Here is a 23189-nt window from a genome sequence, read left to right on the forward strand (position 1 = left end):
GCCTATATAAAATGAAGACATGCATGTTGCAACCCAGAATTGACATTTCAGTAGACTGAAGAACATAAAACCTACACGAGTATTTACAGGTAAGTTAAGTTAAGCTTTGAAAGATATTTGTTTGTGTCTTAACACTTAACTTCGTGTTTGATTTTTCTTAGGATGTTTTACATTAGATACATCCACGACTTGGTGTATACCATTTTTTATATAATCCGGCGACAGACCAAAATACGTTTTAATTGTTTTGCAACCGATATGTATTTTGATAATTAATCAAGTTTGTTAATTAATCAAGTTGTTAATGCCCTTGTGAGTCAAAAACGGTGTTTCTCACAGTTCAGACAAATTATATTAGTAATGGCGTAGCATTGTCAATTGCGAGTATGTTCACCACATAACGTAGCGTACAACTTGTAAACAGCTGGCATTATGGCGTTGTTAAGGCTTGGTTCCCACTAGGATGCAACGTAAGGACGAAGCGAACTCCAACACATGACCAATCGGGAATGATTGGATAGTGCGAACTATCGCTTGTGATTGCGTTGCGCCTATTTCGTTCCGATGCGCACGGCGTTCACGCTTACCTCACCCACTACACTACCCACAGTTGTCTGAGGTCACGCCCTTTATTGGGAAAAGTTGATTCCTTTATACATATGTAGCAGAAGTTATGCAGTATATCCTATCTGGAAGAGGAGGGGTGGGTGGGAAATTGTAATCGAAGTTGGACCAATCAATACACAAGCTATCTCTTCTAACATTTTATTTTAGTTAAAAAATGTATTTCTATGATACTCGCATACAAAGATATTTGGTAATAATTTTGTCACCGAGTCTGTCATAAATTAGCTTACATAATGTTCATACATGATATAACCTTGTGCTCTTGAACTGGTGCATTCAAATTTCTCATTAAGGGTAGACATTTACTCTTCATCACAGAACCCAATATTAATGAAAAGTTTTCTTACATTACATGATTCATGTAAGAAGACAAGGGTATTCAATCAACCGCTTGAGCACCGCCATAGGGAAATAAAGTTCAGGTTCAACGAATTTTAAAAACACTTTCCTCATGAGCTCCTTCCCAGGGGCGTGTATGAGGCAACTGGGAGGCGAGTGCTGAAAATGGTTCTGGAATGAATATATCTTGATGATCGACATCGACAAACGAAAGCCGAATATAATAGTCCCTTAGCTTAGATAAATAAGCAGCGCATCTATAATTTAATTATTTTCTGTTCTTATTGTTTTTACGAAAGCTTTTAAGTTAAAGACAGTTCAATCTGCGTGATTGCAGGCCATGGTACATGTGGTAGGAAATGATACATGCGATAGGCCATGGTACATGCGGTAGGCCTACACATCAGAGTGATTGACTTTGATTTTACCGACAATCAGCCGTCCATTTGTAGGGACAGAACTTTGGAACCAATTATTAAACACTCACTGATAATTTTACTCGTTTGCTGTTATACAGTGTGCATTACATCATAGTCGCGCCTGCAGCAACAACTTAAGTAGTCAAACTGGGACATACAAAAGATGGACCGGTAAATTAAATAATAACATAAAACAACTCATAGTCTCACATATTTCCCTAGCAACTGTAATCGATAGGAAATAGTCTAAAAATCTAAATATTCGTAAACGTATTTTTCTCTTTTTATAAAGGTATATTTAGAGTATGATGTTCTTAGCATATGTTATATTGGTTTTGTCTGCAGTACAGCTTACCACAACTCGAGGCAACACCACATTGCAGCAAAGAAAAGGTAAGGCCTGCATTTACTACTATTCATCACTATCAAATCGGTCTACATTGACGTAATACGTGCTCATAACAAAAGAAATTAATTTGACCATTGAACTATCCGTGATTACAAATGTATGCACTGTAATTAATACTAATAGCGTTATGATTCACATAAATATAACTAAAAAACATCTTCGTCTGATTAATTTTTGAATCGTATTTTATACTGTATTCATTTTTTTTTTAAATTTCTAATCGAAGAATTAGAAACTCAGATTTAAGTCTTCCAGATCAGTGTCCGATATCTCACTTTACCAGATCCAGAAAACTCGGACATCTGCAAGTTTTCCTGATCTAGAAGTCAGATATCTGAGTTTTCCCGATCTAAAATTCAAATATCTTCCGCATTTAAAAATAAGTTTTTTTTCAGATCTAGAAAAGTCGTATTTCTGACTGTTCCAGATCTAGAAAAGACAGATGCCGTTTGAATAAACGCCTCCGTCGAATAAACGCCCTGCCAATTTCCCATAGAATAAGTGGCCCGCCATATTTATAATATTATACAGTCCACTACTCTACACAAACTACTGTATTATAACATATTTCGATTTGTACTAGTAGACTTTTCATTTTTCGCGTTGATCTGGTTTCTAACTTTTTTAAATTATTGGTCGCCAAAAAAACAAAAGTACACATGAAACAAATATAAACTATTAACACAATGTAATAAAATATGAATGTTTTGTTTATCCAACGGTCCAACGGTCCAACGGTCCAAAAACTATAACTTAGTTCATGATTGCCACACAGAGCGATCGATATGTTATAACACACTGTTTTTAGAATTCTATAAAAATCGTTTTCAAAGTTTGAGTTGACATATAAAATGAAGTATGGCATTTACGTCAGTCCGGTCGAGAAAAGGTCATTTCAGGTGAGAAAGGTTTGTTTTACGATACGAATATCATTATGTAACCCTGGATAGAAAATAATTTATATAATATATGTCAAACAAGTCACATGCCCTTTCTTTATGGTTGTATTTGGTTTATATGCCAGCGTGCGCCGGACAACATTTTGAAAACAATAATGTATATACATTTACAGGCTAGCATGAGACGCTCTCTCAACCGCCTGGTGCCATACTGTAAACTATTACCCTAATTAATTATTAAACGGTAAGGATGAATACTGTGAGAATGACAAAAAACCGTCCCAACCGAGAGATATGTTTAGTTTTAGAATATTTATGAACATGTACCAAGTCTGTTGGTACCTCGTTTAGCTACAGAAGACGCCAAGCCCCAAGTGCACACGTTTTCTTATTCTGAGTTGTGAACATTTGTTGTGATAATAAACTTTTAGATATTGTATCCTGATGTTTCATGCGTGGATAGTGCGATATAGTCGCCGACTCTAATACGGCTACAACATGCTACTTCTGATTAGTCTAAATTTTAGACGGCGGTAATATTGAGCACATAATGCGTTTCATACGTATAATACTTTAGTTTTCAGACACAAATCGAAACGACAAATGGTGAACTCACTCGCAACATAAAAAGACACAATCTAATAGACTTGGGGACAACATCTGACGTGCCGGAATGTTATTGCCTGACTTATGATGCATAGCACCCTCTAAATGCAATTTTGGTTGATAACTTTTATAATTTATACTCATTAAATGGTTATTATCAATTAAAAGTGTTTTTATTGGAGTTGTGATTTATAAAAACCCTACCATATTATAATATTTAGCCTTTGTATTCCTGTAGCAAACAGTGAACCTGTCTTTCATTGCATGCTATTATAAGGCTAAATTCCGATTAAAATCATCTATTTCCGAATATAAAAGGGAATGTATTAACGTCGTAACGATTGATTTTAATTTATAGCGTGAGTAATCAATTTTTATTGACACACTTTGGCCTATCTTCTCTCGAGCGTTCATATTCTGTACAATGCGTAGAGATCAGTTCAGCCCTCTACTCACCACCATTTCGTTTTCTCCAATCTCATTATGGATAAAATAGTAGGCCTGAATTGCAGTGTCTTAAACCGCACCAGTACAGAATGCGGTGCTGACGGGATGCGTTGAACAAATCAAGTGTCTTGATGATTTGCTTATTCGATTACAGAGGGGTCGTCGGCCTCCGATAATCAAATATTGATAACATTAATAGGGCAACAAAATATTGATATGGGCCTAAAATTAAAATATAATTTAATACTAAGGTTATTATGACCATCAACATCACATGATATCTTATCAATTACAATATATTGTACGCCACCATATGCCTAGCCACCATAAGCCTTGAGAATAATGTTATTGATGTAAGCAAACTAATTCCTCCGTGATATCAGGCTCCACTCCTAAAACAATTACATTACATCCGAACTAAACAAAATCTCCTTCAACTCACTACCTCCGTAAATGATATAATACTGACGCTTAGGTAATGACATTTTTATTTATTTGGGATATTATGGAAATAGTCTTTGATATATAATTTCCTACTTTTTAATGGTCTTTAATTTGACAGCACTAGAGACACTAAAGTGCGTTTACGCCCCCACACTCGTGAATTAAATGTTCCACCATCTCGTAATATCGGAAATTTGAAGACAGCATTTTCAACTTTAGAGTTTCATCTGATTACACATAATAATTATAAACACATAACATAAAACTGTGAGAATGATAGTCTAAAAGTTACTCGGTTGTCAGGCCTATCGTTAGTATAGATTATTAACGTGATTGGTTGACGGAAGTGTTAGGATTGAGTAAGTTATTACCATATTTTCTAATGAGGGCGCCTTCGGAATAAAAAAAAGAAACCCCAATCTATGAATTTGTTATCGAATCTTGTATTGACTTGGATTTAAAGATTCAGAAAACACAATACGATGTTGTGTAATATGAATACAATTTGTATTATTGTTGAGGGGACTAATAATGATATCACAACCCAGCGCCATTAAATATAGTGATGACGCCATATTTATATAACATTTCCATCATGAGGAGATGTAGAATTTTGTCGACGGCTTAAACAGCTTAACTTGATAAATGGGCTGACTCAATCAGACAATTAGCATTTTGTCAAGAGGGAAAAAACAGGGACACTTCCCTACTTTGGAATATTATAACGCATTAACTAAAAAGGCAATGTCTGGTTATACGTCCTAGAAGGAGTAATAGTTTTAAAGCTTCCCACTATAGAATGCAACGCAAAGACGCAATGTATCGACGCAAAGTGCCGTATGAACATAACCTTGCATGTCATACAAGTGGGAAACAAATACCGTTAGAAATAATGATTAAACTCGAAAATTGAAAAAAAATCCTCACGTTGCGTCGGTTACGTTGTGTTTATTAGAACCAATTAAGCATTTTTAAACGATTTATTGAGATAATGTAATATTATTCTGGAATAATGTTAACCCACGGGGACTTTTATTGACACGTTTTCTTCTAAATGGAGCCAGGAGTTTTATGTGCGAACGTAGCTTAACGGACGGTAACAATGTTTAACATACTCTCGGCAAACTTCTGTTAAGCGTGGTTCCCACTAGCGACGCAACACAAGGACGTAACGCAACGCAAGTGAATTGACCAATCACAAGCGATGGCTTATTGGCTTGTGATTGCTAACTGTATATAACTTCGCTTGTCATTGGTTAAAACGCTTGCGTTGCGTTTACGTCTTTGCGTTACGTTCTAGTGAGAACCAAGCTTTAGTCAACACGACTCGTTACAAGCGATAGCTCTTGTCGTCGCCTGCTACGCCGCACTTTGTAAGTAATTATCGTCGCACTATTTTATAATAACCTCAATTTGTAGTAACGTTTTCGCACTTTTTTTATTTAAGTTTTACTACTGTATTAGAAAGTACTATCACAAACGTTATCAGAAACGTATCTAAACCGTAACAAGTTCTCGATAAGTAGTAATTTGACCAATCACAAGTGCTGATGATCCACTTGCGTTGGGAAGGGAGTTACGTGTTGAACGCATCATCCTCATAAGATCGTCGTTAAGCTATCGGTGTGATTGTATTATTATTATTTATTCAGGCAAAAGATACATTTTACAAAATACAATACAAATCAACAAATTAAACAAGCGAGGCACCCTCAAAATAAGGGGAGGTAAAGCTATGTATACATCATTTTTAGTAGGATCATAGCTCGAGAGTAGCTGTACTTAGTACGTCAGTAGCAAGGTTATCTCCCTAGTAGATGTACAAGCTATCCAGGGGACAAATACTAATAGGCCAAAGCTGCGGCAATAATTATAACACCTATAAAACGCACTGTTCTATAATATTTATATAGTTGTCATATTTTGTCACCATCCAACTGTGATTTTAATTACAAAACTTAATTTATTATCAACGATTTCCTTGGCTAACAGTAAAACATAAATATTATTGTAACATAGTTAATTATAAAGTACAACATATTATAGTATTAGTTGTAAGTTAATGTGTTCGGCAACGTGTGCTGACGAAACACGGCGTTATCTACACCCCCGGTTGTGTCAAAATATTTACCCAGACTATGTCTGTCTGCGAATTAGAGAGAGGAATGTGGACACTGTGAATTTCGAACCCTTAATACATCATTTTTGTTCAGTAGGCCAGCAAAAAAACTCCAAAAAACTAGAGATTGGATAGTGCCACCATGACCACTCTGTTCATAATTAGATAACGAATCGGTGCTTGTCTTCATAAGTGGCTAATTCATTTATTAAATCTTTGTGATCAGCTAGAAATAAATGAAAATAGAACTACGGCATAAAAACGCATAATGTATATTAGTCCTCTGTGGAATTTTACAGAATAAAGTGACGGTGGATTAGAAGCTCGAAGATGAGAAAAGGTCACACGCTATTTAAAAAGTCTTGCATCATTTAAAATGTCATGACCATTAAGTAAAAACAAATTAGGCGTTTGACAGAATTAGAAAGAAAAGCGAACAAAGATTTTCTAAAATTGCTTATACCATATTAAACCTTAAACTATTTAAAATTAACTTTTATTAAATTTTATTTTAATTTGTTAGCCTCGGGTCTTTGATTACAGGGCAAAATTCAATGTTGTTTCTTGATGCCTAATCACTTCCTGACTATGCCATCGTCAGTAAGTAGAGATAAATTTGTTGGTTTTGCCCAAAGTAGGCTACGGTATCAGACATAAGTTGCATTTATATAAACGTCAGCCTTTAATTAAAAAGTGTTAACGCTCCCAGACTTCAGTAGAAAGATTGGTGTTTAGAAAGAAAATAAGTAGCAGTTGTTGATGCCCAAATTGGTTGTTGCTCAAGCTCAATCATGGTCGATCGAAGTGTTTTGTCTTTTAGAAAGAGATAGCAGTTGGCATGTTGTCGAAACCATCATGCTTGGTTGTCGTTTAGTAAGAGGTGCCTAGTTGAGCGATCCCTGTGACATTAAAATAAATAGGATTTATAAAGAAAATATTATAGTGCAGTTATACATTACCGTGTTATAACCGTGGTTCATAATCACAGTTGTATTAATATGAATTCATATGTATTTAAGAATTTTAACAAAAGATGATACTTCGCTTAATAGTTGGTTAATTATTGATTTTAACATCTGGTTTTAGAATTTGAAGAAGAAATTGTTTTAAAGTTGGTATAGAACTATGCTAAATGTTGCCAAATTATGCCAACCAGATCATTTTTCAACTTGTTGTTAGAGTGGACTGCTGCTGTAGGTTTTTTTGGAATTAAGAATTTAGCAAGACTCAGTTTGTTTCTATTCCTCAATTCCAGAAATACGTGTGTTACTAGAGGTCTGCTCCTGCAACTTATATTTTTACAAAGTATAAAGTAAATACTGTACTATAATGAATACACAGACCCATGAGTATTTGACAGTAATGCATTATAACCCCCATTAATGAAAAATTCCCCTTCGGCAAAATCAATTGTCACTATTTAAATAAATCATATCACGAATAAATGACAACATTCTTTCAGTTTGAAGTTGACCAATCATGTTCCCCTGAGGCTGTTATATTTCCAAGAAACAATCTTTGAAAAAAGGCGTCTGTTGACCCGTGATTATTGACAATTGGTGTGGAAAGTGGTCAATTTGACCAATACTGTATTTTTCGACCCCTATGGTACCAACCGCACCGATAGAAGTAACTATTTTGGAATTGCATATTTTGGTGTGAATTCCTTCAACATTCCCCATTAATAATAACTATATAGGCTCTATATCAATCAATATATCAATTTTTGTCATCTTTCCAACTATTAAATATTTTTAACCTATCGTTTATTATTTCACTAGAATACTGAGCCTAATAGTAACCTATTGACTTGAGGGAAATGATATGATCTTAGCTAAAAATCACCAGAATTTACATAACCATTATTATCGATTTTTTTTAAATTACTGAGGACGTTCACTAAATATAAACCCTTATAAATAAAAATTAATATATATCATTATTAATTTTTCGAAAAATAATTTTCGAAAAATTAATAAATAAGTAAACACAAATTTAGATGAGTCTATAGATTGGTGGTCCTTGCTAGAAAGTGTTGTTGTAAAATTATCTTAATTTTTTTGTTTGTTTTCGATTATCTAAATCTAAACATATGTATTTACCTGTCTGGTGGCGGCGTTGAATAATAAAACATATTTATACAAGATTACATACATATACATTTAAGACAAACAAGCTGGCGATCGTGGTTAATGACTGAAAGTAATGCACACTCTTGATTGAGACAGTAAAAATGGAAAATGTTAATGAATTTTGTCTCGATATTCTAGAATTGTAGGCCTATAACTGATGAGTCTGCTAATCAAATGTCTGTTGATCAAATTATGAAAATGATAAAATAGGTCAAAACTTCCGGTTATCTCTTTTTATTAAGGAGTTATAATCGTGTTGAAACTATTCGATGGATCGTCTGCATCTGTATCTGAAATTGATGTACAATCATGCAATTACTTAATTGTTTTACAATGTATATGTAATCATGGATGATTCCACCGAACTTATGTAATGTAATTACAAAAGACGAAATGGCCCCAGAAGTAATCTTCTTTAAAAAATAACTATAACTATACTTTGTCATAAAAAAAGAAGTTCTGAATACTAGGGGCCTAATCATAACGAAATGAAAACGTATGTAGTACTAGGGTTGCTTGTTCAAATGATGATCTTACAAACTGGAGAAAAACAACATGTTTCGCTGTTATATAGCAATGGCCATGGTTGTCAAATTGTAAATAGGTAAATCATTAATATCTTAATTTTTTGTCCTTTTACAATATTTTGATTCAGGTTTTATAGTCAACAGAACTATAACTGCGGTAATCTATAACTATAACTGCGGTAATCTCCTCAGAACTTGAAAGGAGGTTCTAAAGTGTACCGCATTATAACTCATTATAAGTAAGCATGTAATAATCGGCTATAATAATATTTGTAAAATAATTAGTTCAACTTATTCAAGGTGTGTTATACATTTTCGACTATTGGCGTTATAAATGATCTGAAATTGGCCGAGTCCTAGAAAACTTTTCCCTCGTTGGATGCTGTCCATTAGGAGTAATTATCTGTTAAATTGTATTAATTGTGTAAAAATGTAGGTATGTGTTGATTTATTGACTAATTTAGTTTTCCTTTCATGAGACTTCGCTATATTATAAGTGATAATTTATATTTGCGTGGTCGTCCCAAGTACAATTAACACAACCCACAAATTGGATTGTGATTTCTTTTGGTGGTCTGTTCGTTTCCGGCGATGTTTTAAGTGTGTGACCATTCCAATGACCCGGTGCTGTTTTAGGGCTTACTTTTCTTAATAGAACTTGATATATTTTAGTACCTAGAGACTTTGGCCAATTTGACGGTATATTTTCTTTTACTCTTGTCTATATCTTTGGAATGTTTCACTATCCATTGAGGATAAAGTTCAAGGTCAGGTGGGCCCCCTCGAAACCTTTTTATCGGGAATCCAGAATTGGCAAAAATCCCAGTTTAATCAGCGCATCTCGCCGTGTAGCATCTCTGGCGACGAGCCAAAATGTCCGTTCATTGACCAGTTGATGTTGTCTCGGACCGTCAGAGATCAACTAGAACACTGACCAAAAGGTAATTATTATGGGTTTAACATACAATGGCAACAGACATTTTGTCACAAATGTACTGTATTATTATTTGTTTGAATTCAATACAACTTAATAATATGACCGTGAATATCGTAAACATTGTATATTTGAAAACATAAAAATCTAACGTTAGTCACCTGATAATAAGTTAGGGGTGGCATGGAATAGGGGTTAGTGGTGATAAGTTTAGTTTAATATACGAATAGACGGTGTTTGAGCATCTCATGCGCGCGTCCTAGAAAAATATAGGGCCTATGTCCAAACTATTCACAATTTTTCGTTTCTCTTTAATAATAATTTCGTTTGCATTTGTAGCAAACTGCGTGTGATTTCATTACAATGAGCTATTGCGTACGGATCGTGATTAATAATTGTTATTTTGTAAATTATAAACCACAGTCATAATGTAAAAAATACACAATATAATCACGCTTCCGATGTTTATTATCAAAATTTATCATGTTATTTAAAAATACTAAATTATTTAAAAAAGATCAAATCAAAACGACGTTGTGGTAAACGCAGACTAGACAACAAGCCATGATATCTTCTATTATATTGGCCTACCATTAATTATATAATCTATACTACTAGGCCTATAGTATTTATTTACCGGATCATGGGGGGGTTAAACATTTTACACAGATAGTTCAATGACCTTTATTGACTGAATCGGTGTGGATGAGTCGGCTACTAAATTATCCCGCCCAATTAAACAGTCTGTCATCAGTGTTTATTTCTATTTCAAAGATATAGAAACTTTTTTGTTGGTGACTTACCGTTGTAGGTATAGTTCAAATCGTGGGGTTACGCACAATCATGCATCGGTACATACTCATCATGACAGAGTAAAATGGCTTGAAATGGAACTATGGAACCCCTCCTTTGGGACACCCCTATATACATGATTAGATACACCTACTATTCAGGGAAACCCATGGAGATCATTTCCCGTGAAACGATCGACAGACAATATTATGTTTTCAGACGGTCACTGACCTTGAGAATGATTCTCAAAAAAGATCCACCCCACCCCCCTCAGAAATGAGTACTGGTATTCAGACTCGTTTGTGTGGGAGGAGTGGTTGTACCATGCAGTGGAGTCTAGCCCAAACGCCTAGTAAATGGAGATGGGAACTACGGCCGTTAGAGAAGCTTCGACATGGGGACCTTTCGCTGGTTCTCAAAAGTTTCACCTGAATAGCGTTTCTACTGTATATAGAATATATATTGCTTTTTTAGAAAATTCAAACTAAAATTGTAAGAACTAAAGAAGAAATATAAATATTTTAAAAAAAATCCGCGAACAAAAATGACCAACCTGAAAGCGTGCATGCACAGTAACTGCGTTGCGCGCATGAACCAAATAAAAAAAGAATAATAAGCGAGAAAAGGGGAAAATAGCACTGTATGGTAAAAATTGAAAAATCATGTCTATATACACTTTTTATTTCGTAATAAATTGTTTTAAATAAAGAGTGTGGGTGGTTTTTTTGTTTGTAAAAAGTTCTAAGAAAAAATCGATATTAGATTATAACTAATGTTTACTGAGAATTTTCGTCGGTGATCTCCGGCGTTTAATTCATAAATCGTAAAAAGTCAATAAAAGAGAAATGAGTAACAATAATTATGAATGAAACAATTTCGTGGTGTTTGTGGTTCTAACCAATCAGTAAAGACCAATGCTACAGATACTCCGCCCTTTAACACCCGATTGGTTGAACAGTAACTATCTATTCACAATAAATACACGTTTGTACTACAACCTCGAAATTGTAAACAGTAGAAACACAACTGAACCAACCAAACCTAGACGACAAGCTTGGTGTTGATACCCGCCAGATATTTATATTTTTTCACGTTTAGAGGATTGTCATCTATTTTCATACTCAGTTGTACGTTCTAGTCAAGTTAAATAAATATTAGCTATTTTCAACGATGAATTTGCTGAAGCATTCGATTATGTTAGCAATGTTTTTATACAACATGATCACGACTTCATCAGGTAAGGTTTCAACATTAATGACATTATTTCCATTCTATTTGCATGATTTTGTTTTCTATATACAACATTACAATTCAATTGTATGTATTTCCATTACTTAGTATTCACCATTTAACGAGGGCGCCATTTCTGAATAGTAATAATACGGCGTACAAACAGTACCATTTTGTTCCCACACTAGGACGAAACGCATAGGATTTAATAATAATAATATCCTGAATTGATATAGCGCCTAATGTTGTGAAACCTCTAAGCTCTAACATTATTACCCCAGTCATTTTTTGGATCATACACGCATGGAAACATACTCCCATAATGCAGCTATAGTAACCAGCGCAAAATTGTGTCTTGATCTAACCGGGTACCCATTATACACCTGGGTGGGGAGAGGCAAACGTAAAGCTTGGTTCCCACTAGAGACGCAACGCAAATACGTAGACGCAACGCAAGCGAGTTGATCAATGACAAGCGAGACCTCATACACGTATGGAAACTTACTCCCATAATGCAACTAGAGTAACCAGCGCAAAGTTGTGTCTTGATCTAACCGGGTACCCATTATACACCTGGGTGGAGAGAGGCAAACGTAAAGCTTGGTTCTCACTAGAGACGCAACGCAAATACGTAGACGTAACGCAAGCGAGTTGATCAATGACAAGCGAGACTTCATCACTTGTGATTGGTCAAATCACTAATGCTTGGTTCCCACTAGCGGCGTAACGCAACCTACGCCACGTTAAGAAAATTCCCTTCAAATAGTTGTGTTTGCCCCCGCCTCCGTGAAATCAAACCTGCGATTTTTGCAGCACTGTTGCGTCGTAGGTTCCCACTTGTGATTACGCAATACAGCACTAACCGTCGCTGCGTTGCGTTCTAGTGGGAACCACGCTTTACGTTCCGTTACGTCCTTCGGTTGCGTCTCTAGTAAAGCTTGGTTCCCACTAGATACGCAGCGTAAGGCAATCTACGCAACGTACGAAAATGCCCTTTCAATTGTGTGCCCTCGCCTGAGTGAAATCAAACCTGCGATGTTTGCAACACTATTGCGTCGTCGGTTCCCACTTGTGAGTACGCAATACAGCACTTTGCGTCAATACGACGTTGCGTTCTAGTGGGAACCACGCTTTAGTAAAGTATCTTGCCTACGGATACGGCGAGAGTTGGTTTCGAACCACGATATCACGATCAGTAGTAGGCTACAACGTCCAACACACTGCGCCACACGATGAATTAAGGATTGGTTCAAGGATTAATCTGTAAAGGGTACGCTATTGTGATTTAATGCGATATGTACTGTACTATGGACTGTATATGTACGATATGTACAATGCCTATAAATCTAAAACGTACTTACTTCTTATTCATATTTCTCTGTTTTCACTGAAATCTTGCCTCCATTCATCATCTGCGACAATAATGTGGTTGATTTGAAAAAAAAAAAATCTTTGCAGCCGGTACTCGTCTCCAAAAGGCATAACCCAACAACCGTTGGATTTGGCCTGCTACTCTAACCGCATAGCGCCTGCATCGACCAGAGTTCGAATCTCGGTTACTACTCACGCAGATTTTCGTACTTTTATACGCGATTTTACAAAATAATTTTAAATTTTCTTGTTAGTCAATTTTTTAGTAGGTCGTATTAAAAAGCAGTAAAAATAAATTGTGTTTCATTTGTTTGTTTTTCTCCAACAGGGGGAGATTGTTATGAATTATACAAACCAGACACTAAAGGATGTTATGATCGAATCTTAACTAACATCACTAAGAAAGATTGCTGTGCATTAGAAGGGGTAGGCGGAACTAGTTTTGGGTGGACAGAGACAGACGCAACTACTGCTCATATATTTCGACTTTGGTTTGATGTCAGTGGAACTCCGGACTGTAAGCCATGTAAAGGTAAGTGAATGTCAGTCTGTAGGATAGGGTAAGTAGATAAGTTGGTAAACAAGCTCTTCAAAATGGTTCACATTATGACAATTTAACAAATGAACTCTTAATTGCCCTTAACTACATTCAGTATGCTATCATTTTCGTTAGAACTTTCCCGAAAGTTGGGAGGGATCGTTCTGCTTTCCCTGAAGAATCCACGCTTCTTGGAATATGCGATGTAATCTTTTTTATTCGAAGCTAATAATAGAATTTTCGCTATAATTGGTTGTTGAATCTATTTGAAATAGGTCTATTATAATATTATACTTAAAAACCCGCCGAAAAGTATGTACAGTTCATGACATTTTCATAAAAAGGTCTATAGGTCATCCTAGGCCAACTACCCTCGTTATTAATACGTATTCGATTGATGTATTACCAACGAGGGACTCTCAAAACATTTGGAACATTATTTTTTAATAGTAATAATCTGAATTATATAAGTTATACATCTCAACGGAATTAAACATTTCTCAAATGAAAGTGTCCGAATTGTATTTCTTTTATTACCAAAACTGTAACTAAAGTCAACTAGTTTTTAGTAGAACGTACATTTTGATGCAAACCTTAGAGAACTTATGGATGATTTAATTATGAATTTCATTCCAAGAATTTATTATGGTCATAATAAAGTGATTTTGTAGGTATTATATTTATAGGCATATGTGGATTGATAAAAACTACAGAACAACTTTTAGATTTATTTAGAAAACATCACGAACTGCAATTGCCATTTAGCATTATTTCCCTCAAACCACTCCTCGTTCAATTTCCTTCTTAGCGAAAAAACAATATCGACCAAAACAAAGAAAGTTAAATCGACCAGTTTCATAGTGAACGAAACGGTATACTGAGCTAAAGGTCTTTCACACCTGTTCCGGTGTAAGATTTAAATGTGTCCGGTGTTTGAAAGTGTCCACTGGACAATTTTCAGCATTGAATAGTGTAATACCAGCTGTTGAAAATGGCTGCAACCACCCGGGCATCTTTCATCGATAAAAAAGTAGGACCATCGACATCATATTAACCCCCGTAAAAACTAGGGCACTGGACGGTCACCAACTCCCGTTAGGGTAATTATAATTCCTTAGAATACCAACTTGAATCGCAAAATATCAAGTCGATTGAAATAAATATTACTATTATTATATCTGGAGACATATAGTCTAATCAAATTAAATTGTTTGTTTTTGATTGAGTATATACAACCTGTTGTCAATTTGAAGTAAATCGACAACTTGAAAAAATATATAGCCTACCGGTACTGTAGTATTATTTCTAGGGAATGAATATCACTAAATCATATAGGCATAGGGCCTACCTATTTTCGTTCTCTCGAAATATTATTACTAATTCGCGAGAGAACGAAATAATTTCCCTCGAAATTATTTCGTTCTCTCGGTCATTCCTTGTCTCGAAGTAGTAATTCGTTTTTTATATTGTTCAGTTCTTGAAATCTTATTTTGTTCTCCCTAAATATATTTGTTCCCTCAAAATATTTTTCAGTTCTCAAAATATTATTTTGTAATATTTATAATACTGTTACTAATTTAATAATATTAACAGTGATAACAAAGTGCTTTAAACAAGTAAGTTTGTCATTGTTAAAGTGAGTTCTTTTTCATTATATTTTTTTTCACAGATGCCTGATTTTTTGTTTTATTTAATAAAACATTGAATTGGTTAGTCACAATATTTTTTTTGTTTCTAGAGATTTTACATTATTTATTTATTTATTTATCTAAAATACATTTGAAAAATATTGTTGATGCATATTACCAAAAATTATTTATTTTTTTTATATTTTATATGGCAAAATAAACACCTTAATTGCGCATCATAATTATTCGTCCACTCAAGGGTATTTCGGTTTTTTGTTTTTTTCGAATAATCTCTAAAAAAAAAACGTCCACCTCTCCTAAAGGACCACTTCTCATAATTCCGTAACGACCACCTTTCGCAAATTACCACCTCTATTGAGGTGGTCACTTACGGGAGGTGTAGTCGGTAAAAGAAGTGGTCGTCTACGAGCGGTGGTAGTTTATGAAAGCAGTCCGTTATGAGAGGTGGTTACCCCTTCAGGAGGTTGTCCATTGTGAGAAGCGGTCCTTTAACAGAGGTAGTCCCTTTTAAATATTAAAGGTGGTCGCTAACAAGGGTGGTTGCTTACGATCGCTTACGATCAGAGTGCTAAGTTTTGAAAGCCGATCACTTACGAGAGGTGGATAGACTGACGGCAAGTAGAGAAATACATTTGCACATGATTTAGACATTTACAGTAGGTTTGTAAAATATATAATATTTTATTAGCTGGCGATATTAACTACATTAGCTGTGAGGCAATTTTCGTTACTACATTACCTGTTGAGTTGTACATTAGTATAATGTTGATTTTTATTTAATAAATAAGCTGTTGGTGTTTCTACATCATTAGCTAGTTCTAGGTTTTATTATATGGGTGGATTTGACTTTTCTACACTAGCAGTTTTGAACAGGGCCTACTGTATTAGTTTAAATGGAATGCTACAAGTTGTATTTTTTTTTTATTTATCGTTTTGTGTACTAAAGTGGCAGCATAATCAGTATTTATTTTTACCAGATGTCCAGCAAGGGTAATGTCCCAATTGGTAATTGCCACAATTGTCAGGTCAACCTCAAAACAGCGGCTCTCGGGACCGGGAGAGTTGTATGATTTGTTTTTATTATTTTTTTTTTTTGAATGCGCCTTGAGCACTCTGTGGTATGTGCGCTATAAAAATCCTGTTATTATTATTTGTTATTATTATTTCACCTTTTAGTCGTGTCTGTCTTACAGTAAAGTGATCTTTAATTGGAAGAGGACCAGTACAATTACTTGTTTTTTATCACATGATTATAAATTATTTATTCCTCTTGTCTGTACTCATACAAAATAATAAAACGGTCGCTAAATGGAAGTGTTTAAATTGAAGTGATCTTTAATTGGAAGAGGACCAGTACAATTACTTGTTTTTTATCACATGATTATAAACTATTTCTACTTCTTGTCTTTATTCATACAAAATAATATAACGGTCGCTAATTGGAAGTGTCTTAAACTGAAGTGATCTTTAATTGGAAGCGGACCAGTACATTTACTTAATTTTGTCACATAATTAAACTATTAATTATTCTTGCCTTTACTCATACCAATTAATAAAAATGGTCACTAATTAGAGGTGTCTTAAAGTAAAGTGATCTTTAATTGGAAGCGGACCAGTCAGTACAGTTACTTAATTTTGTCACATAATTAAAACTATTAATTATTATTGTCTTTACTCATACCAATTAATAAAATGGTCGCTAATTGGAGGTGTTTTAAGTAAAGTGGTCCTTTATTGAAAGAGGACCAGTACAATTACTTGTTTTTTTGTCACATAATTAATAACTATATATTCTTCTTGCTTTATTAATACTAAATAATATAATGGTCGCTAATTGGAGGTTTCTTTAAGTAAAGTGATATCTATAACTGGAAGAGGACTAGTACAGTTACTTAATTTTGTCACTATCATAATTAAAACTATGTATTCTTCTTGTATTTACTCCTACCAATTAATAAAATGGTCGCTAATTAGAGGTGTCTTAAAGTAAAGTGACCTTTAATTGGAAGCGGACCAGTACATTTACTTAATTTTGTCACATAATTAAACTATTAATTATTCTTGCCTTTACTCATACCAATTAATAAAAATGGTCACTAATTAGAGGTGTCTTAAAGTAAAGTGATCTTTAATTGGAAGCGGACCAGTCAGTACAGTTACTTAATTTTGTCACATAATTAAAACTATTAATTATTATTGTCTTTACTCATACCAATTAATAAAATGGTCGCTAATTGGAGGTGTTTTAAGTAAAGTGGTCCTTTATTGAAAGCGGTCCAGTACAATTACTTGTTTTTTGTCACATAATTAATAACTATATATTCTTCTTGCTTTATTAATACTAAATAATATAATGGTCGCTAATTGGAGGTGTTTTAGGTAAAGTGATTTTTAATTGGAAGAGGACCACTTCATTTACTTGTTTTTGTCACATACTTAACAATTATTTATTCTTCTTGTCTTTTCACATACCAAATAATATAATGGTCCCTAATTGGAGGTGTTTAGGCAAAGCGATCTTTAATTAGAAAAAAAAATTTGTTTGGCATCATTAAGTATTATTGGTTATTAAAAGAAGACAAGACAAGTGCAGGCGTGATAAAAACAACCACCTATCATAAAACGTATGATACAGTATTTAATAGTGGACGCATTTCAATCCATGGGTCAGACATTATTAAACGGGCCGGACAGCATTAAATTGTTGAAAAACGCCCACGAACCCGTTGAAACATGCAACTGGACACTATCCAATGCTGAAAAGTGTCCACCCGGACACTTTTGAATGCTGGACACAATTCAATCTTACACCGGCACGGTTCCGGTACGGCGAATCGAACGTCAATGTTTCGTTTTCACGACGCTCTACGCAACTATGCGCCAATCAATATGCACGTACGTAGCCGCGTAAAAACGAAACATTAACGTTCGATTGGATTTGCCGTCGCCGGACCGGAACCGTGCCGGAGCAGTTGTGAAAGGCTCTTTTGTAGAACTATGATCGTCTGTTCTAAAGTTTGCTTTGCATTATGGGTATAAAACCAGTAAAAACTTTCTGTTCACTATATCGAAACGGGATTTAGTCGTTATTGGCGTCGTCCACGCTCAATAAAGTTGGAGAGGACGATTGTTGTTAATGCCGATAATATGCCTAATGTTTTTGTTTCTAATTTGTAGTGAATTGTGACGATGTTGATTGTGGTCCTGACAAGAAGTGTAAGATGAAGAACGGCCGTCCTCGATGCGTTTGTAACTTAAACTGCAGTAAATTTGATGCCGAATATGATGGTCCAGTGTGTGGTACCGACGATAACACATACGAACGCCCGTGCAATTTGTATCGCAGCCGTTGTCGTCTCAGGCAGTCCATTGAAATTGCATACTATGGCGTCTGTAGTACGAGTAAGTGTCAATGAACTTCTATTCCTGTGGTGTCAAAGTGCTAAATATTCACAAATGTATTAATGAAAATTAATTTCATCCATCCAATTAAAATTAAACTTTAATTAAATGTCACAACCACGATTATTCAAACACCAAAGGTTTCCTTCCAAATGCCAATGCCATATTTATTTTTTGTTATAATGCATTGATTTAACGACGTGGGGTTAGTATGTCACGTGAATGCCACGCTAGACTTAATTATTTAATATCGTAATAATAATTAGTATTATTACGGAAGTCTGCCACCTGTACACATAGACGTCATCGATTAACTGTTAATACTTTAAACCTGCCTACCGTGTCTACTTTATCTGTATCCTAATGATGTTTTAATTTATTGTTGTTTTTCTTCCTTCAACGACATAAGCAATCACACAGTTTAGTCATTGCTAACTTAGGATACTTACCCTACTTTCTATACCAGAGTCACACAGGAAAGAGTCACTCTTCTCTAGTTAGAATGAGATGGTGATAGCCCAACTTAAATAAATGGAAGTGTGAATAGGGATGTTGTTATAGTACACTGCTCAAAAAGCCTTCTATTTGAAGGGACAGTATTTATATACAATGCAAAACTTGAAAAAAGAAATTTTTCATTTTCAGATTCATGCGACCACGTAACCTGTCCAAATGGACGATACTGCATCCAGGACCGTAACCATCGACCCCACTGCGTAGAATGCCGTGCAACTTGTAAGAATGCGGCTGGTGGTTTTGTATGCGGCAGCGACAACATCTCGTATGAATCTAAATGCCATCTACAGCTACACAGTTGTCGCTTTAAACAAGTTACTAAAACAGCAGACGATAGGTGCAATGGTAGGTTCAAAATATTTTTTTTAGCCGTGTTCATCGTTTTTTCTGTTTATTTTTTGGCATGTTACTGGGATTTAAATATCAAACATTATGCATACATATTTTATTTTAGATACTCTTAATACTTGTGAGTTCACCAGCTGTATGGACGGAAAGAAATGCGTAGACACGCCTGACGGGGCTGAATGCGTCACGTGTGGTTTCAGTTGTAATAATTCCGACTATAAAGGCAAAGTGTGCGGCTCAGACAACGTAACATACGTCGATAGGTGTGCGTTAATGACAGAAAGCTGCCGTTACAATCCAGATTTAGAGCTGGCATTAAATACCTCTTGCGGTAAGTCCATGTTATTTAAGGTTGGCATCCTTTCAAAATGTTACTAATGTTACTATCCGAGTAACAATCCATATAACGTTGTTTTCATAAAGTCTGCGTTGTTCGTACTATTATTTAAACGAAGTGACCTTCTTTTTCTCGAAAGTCCGACATTACCTCACTGAAAGAGATTCTGTTTCCAATTTTTAATCTTTTTATCTTTTAAATTTGTATATTTATGTACCGATCCCTTAAGATACTTTTTATAAGCTTGTAAAAATATTTTTCTTGGTGCAATATTTTTTATATTTCGATGTTTTTTTAAGGGGCAACTGACTCTTTGAGTTATAGTAATTGTTTTGCTTTGGTTGCCCCTGACCATTGTGCTCTGTTTCTGTTCTGTATCTGTGTTTTGGTCAAATAAATAAATGAAATGAAACAATTGTTTTAAATCTTATCAATAATTTATTTATAATTATTATTGATTGTAGATGGTGGACGTGGTGACTCTATCCCACCGTTCCTGCTGCCGTTCAGCAGCAATGAAGCAACCACTTACCAAAGTAATGTTGAATACGAAGTCGAAGAAGAAGACGAAAGAGAACAACAAATTACCACAAGTTACGAAGACAATACGTTTAACCAGTTTATACGGCAAGCCTTATCTCGAAACAATCACAATGGTAACAGGAGGCGGATAAACCAAACTAAAAAACACAACCAATCAGCAAAATCCGGTAACGGTAATCGTCATCCGTTTTTTCAGTAGGGAAAACAGTAGGCCTATATATGGAACTTTGGATATCAAATAAGGCTATAAACACAAAGGTACATATTTGGAACAAGTTCCATTTATCGCACATTTACGTCACTGATAAATTGTCAGTTATCAAGACGTTGTTGATGCATTCTCTACGGTTCACTCGAGAGATTCCTCCTCCCCTTTCTATCTTGAGCTATCCACAGCATTATTTTATTTGTACAGTATATATTATAATCTCGAATTGTATCTTTTTCTGAGAATGGGATGCACTTACCTCCTCATAGTGCCAAATATTAGTATGAGCGTACATGCGCGCATGCCTACAAACCAGTTAGTGGTTTGCCCCCGCCTGCGTGAAATCAAATCTGCGATATTTGCAGCATTGTTGCGTCGTCGGTTCCCACTTGTGATTACGCAATACAGCTGCGTTGCGTTGCGTCGCTAGTGCGAACCACGCTTTAGGATTTAGCATCCCAATTCAAAACTTCATAGTCAACAATCACTAGCAACTTGGAGTTTGCTAATAAAGTTTGCTAGTGTAGACTTTTATTTTGCTTTCTGCAGTTTGCCGAAGGTAATTAAAATGGTCTACGCAAGAAACATCGAGGAACAAAGGAAAGAGAGTTAAATATTCAGTTCCGAATTTTGAAATAGTTTGTAAAGATTATTTTTTATTAAGATTTTGCTTAAATTAAGTTTATTTAGGTTTTGTATATTGCAGGTTAAATCTTGAAATTATAGAGTTCATATCTATTTTGTGAGTAATTATTAGCAGTTCCGTAAATTGAAATACTGAAAAGGTAATGAAGTCTAATACCGGTACCAAAAAAGGGGTAATTTAAGCGCTCACAACCTGAACGAAAAACTTGACAAAATGCATAGAGCGACAGAGGGAGTGCTATTTAATATTTCGGTTCATATTTGTAACTCGAGTTTTTTACGAGCTTTTGTGATGCCACCAATATATCGCAAGCCACATAATAAAAACTGAACATTAAATTTACGTATGAAAGTACACAATCCAAGTATACAACTTAATACTTTTGCCATTACCTTTCACGATTCATTGAACAAAATAATGTTATCAAAAATATGCATCAATATATAAATAAAATTCTTTATCAAATCAAAATGACAAAATAAAATACAGTATTATGAATTAAATATCTAATTTTCTGTGTTAGAATGTCGCTCTAATTTTTAAAACAATATTTTGGCCTTAATAAGCATAATCTTTATCATAGCGATAATGACAAAGAGATATATATGATCTTTTTTTAAATGACTCACTTATGTGAATTACTTTAACAACAAAATATAAGAATGATTCGAATGCCCATTTTTATTTATATTTATAATATTTATGAGGTAGAAATAGAATATAAAATATGTGTTATTCCTTTTAAAATCAATGTACAGTTATCAATAAATAAAAAGATTTTACAAGGTTATAATGAGTTATAATTCATTTTTTACCGATTAATATTTTTTTCCCGAAGGCAGAACATTTACTGTTTTAATGTATTCATCAGTTACAGCAGATTGTATCCGTGTTGAGTATTAGTACTAAAGAGTCTAAATGTATTTTAAAATTACTAATTATCTATAAGACCATTTAGATTTTAACAGTTGGGGCTGTCACATCACATTTTGTAAGGACGTCGGGTTGTTTCTCCTTTTTGATATCCATACTTGAGTATAATTATCTACCTGAGTTAACAACAGTCTCTCTCACCTGTGTATATAATATGTCTGAGGTCAATAAACAGACTGGTTAGTCTTTCCCTCTATGATACACGAGTTCTATACCCAAGTTCAAATACTAAACATTTTCTGTTCCGATTAAAGTAATTTTGTGTATATTAATACTTCAATGAAATCGTTTTTCATACTTCATCTTCTGCGGAATCGTTCATTTTTTGTATAAATTCCACCACTTCATCTGAAGCTGTGCAGTCGTTGGCTAAGACAAATGCTATGTGTTCCTCTTCATGTGAATGGTCGTATCTATCGATTGAGTTTCCATCGACATCCTAAAACAAAACATATTTTATTTAATTCATTTACATTAATTCATCGTTGCCTGTACCATTTTACAGTGTCGAGAATTCATACGTCAATCATTAAGATTTAAGATTTTAACCTAAGATCATTGTTTTAACAGAAGAATTATTTATAAAAATGACTTAAAAGTCAGAAACCAAGATCTTGCATAAAAATCTCTTTAATAAGCTAACATATTCGTGTTAGACAAACAAGTCAGATATTAAAAACGTATGTTTATTTAATATGATTCTAGAAAAGATAGGCCTATCGAAATCTGTGTTTTAGATCTAAACACATTCAGATACCGTAAAACCTCGAAAAG

At 34.5% G+C, this 23189-nt stretch overlaps 1 protein-coding gene across 2 annotated transcripts; it reads left to right on the forward strand.

Annotated features, from left to right (window-relative positions):
- The first annotated feature begins 13 nt into the window (after window positions 1-13).
- LOC140062973 (follistatin-A-like) lies at window positions 14-22637 on the forward strand. 2 transcript variants are annotated; one of them, XM_072109385.1, is made up of 7 exons: window positions 14-89; window positions 1678-1778; window positions 13624-13827; window positions 18660-18884; window positions 19530-19745; window positions 19855-20079; window positions 20550-22637. In XM_072109385.1, exons 2-7 carry the CDS (start codon window positions 1691-1693, stop codon window positions 20825-20827), a joined length of 1236 nt encoding a protein of 411 aa, XP_071965486.1. In that variant the 5' UTR covers window positions 14-89; window positions 1678-1690; the 3' UTR covers window positions 20828-22637. The 2 variants fall into 2 exon arrangements, with proteins under 2 accessions (XP_071965486.1, XP_071965487.1); XM_072109386.1 differs by lacking the exons at window positions 14-89; window positions 1678-1778 and adding an exon at window positions 11544-11931.
- Window positions 22638-23189: the final 552 nt, after the last annotated feature.

Source organism: Antedon mediterranea, chromosome 11, assembly GCF_964355755.1.
Source record: "Antedon mediterranea chromosome 11, ecAntMedi1.1, whole genome shotgun sequence".
NCBI classification, from domain to species: domain Eukaryota; kingdom Metazoa; phylum Echinodermata; class Crinoidea; order Comatulida; family Antedonidae; genus Antedon; species Antedon mediterranea.

What these genes read in the sequence shown, in the direction of transcription:
- LOC140062973 (XM_072109385.1), top strand. Translation starts at nt 1,691, where the DNA reads ATGATGTTCTTAGCATATGTTATATTGGTTTTGTCTGCAGTACAGCTT. An exon ending in GGACTGTAAGCCATGTAAAG is followed by an intron (nt 13,828 to 18,659) that starts GTAAGTGAATGT and finishes TCTAATTTGTAG; the next exon opens with TGAATTGTGACGATGTTGAT. An exon ending in GGCATTAAATACCTCTTGCG is followed by an intron (nt 20,080 to 20,549) that starts GTAAGTCCATGT and finishes TATTGATTGTAG; the next exon opens with ATGGTGGACGTGGTGACTCT.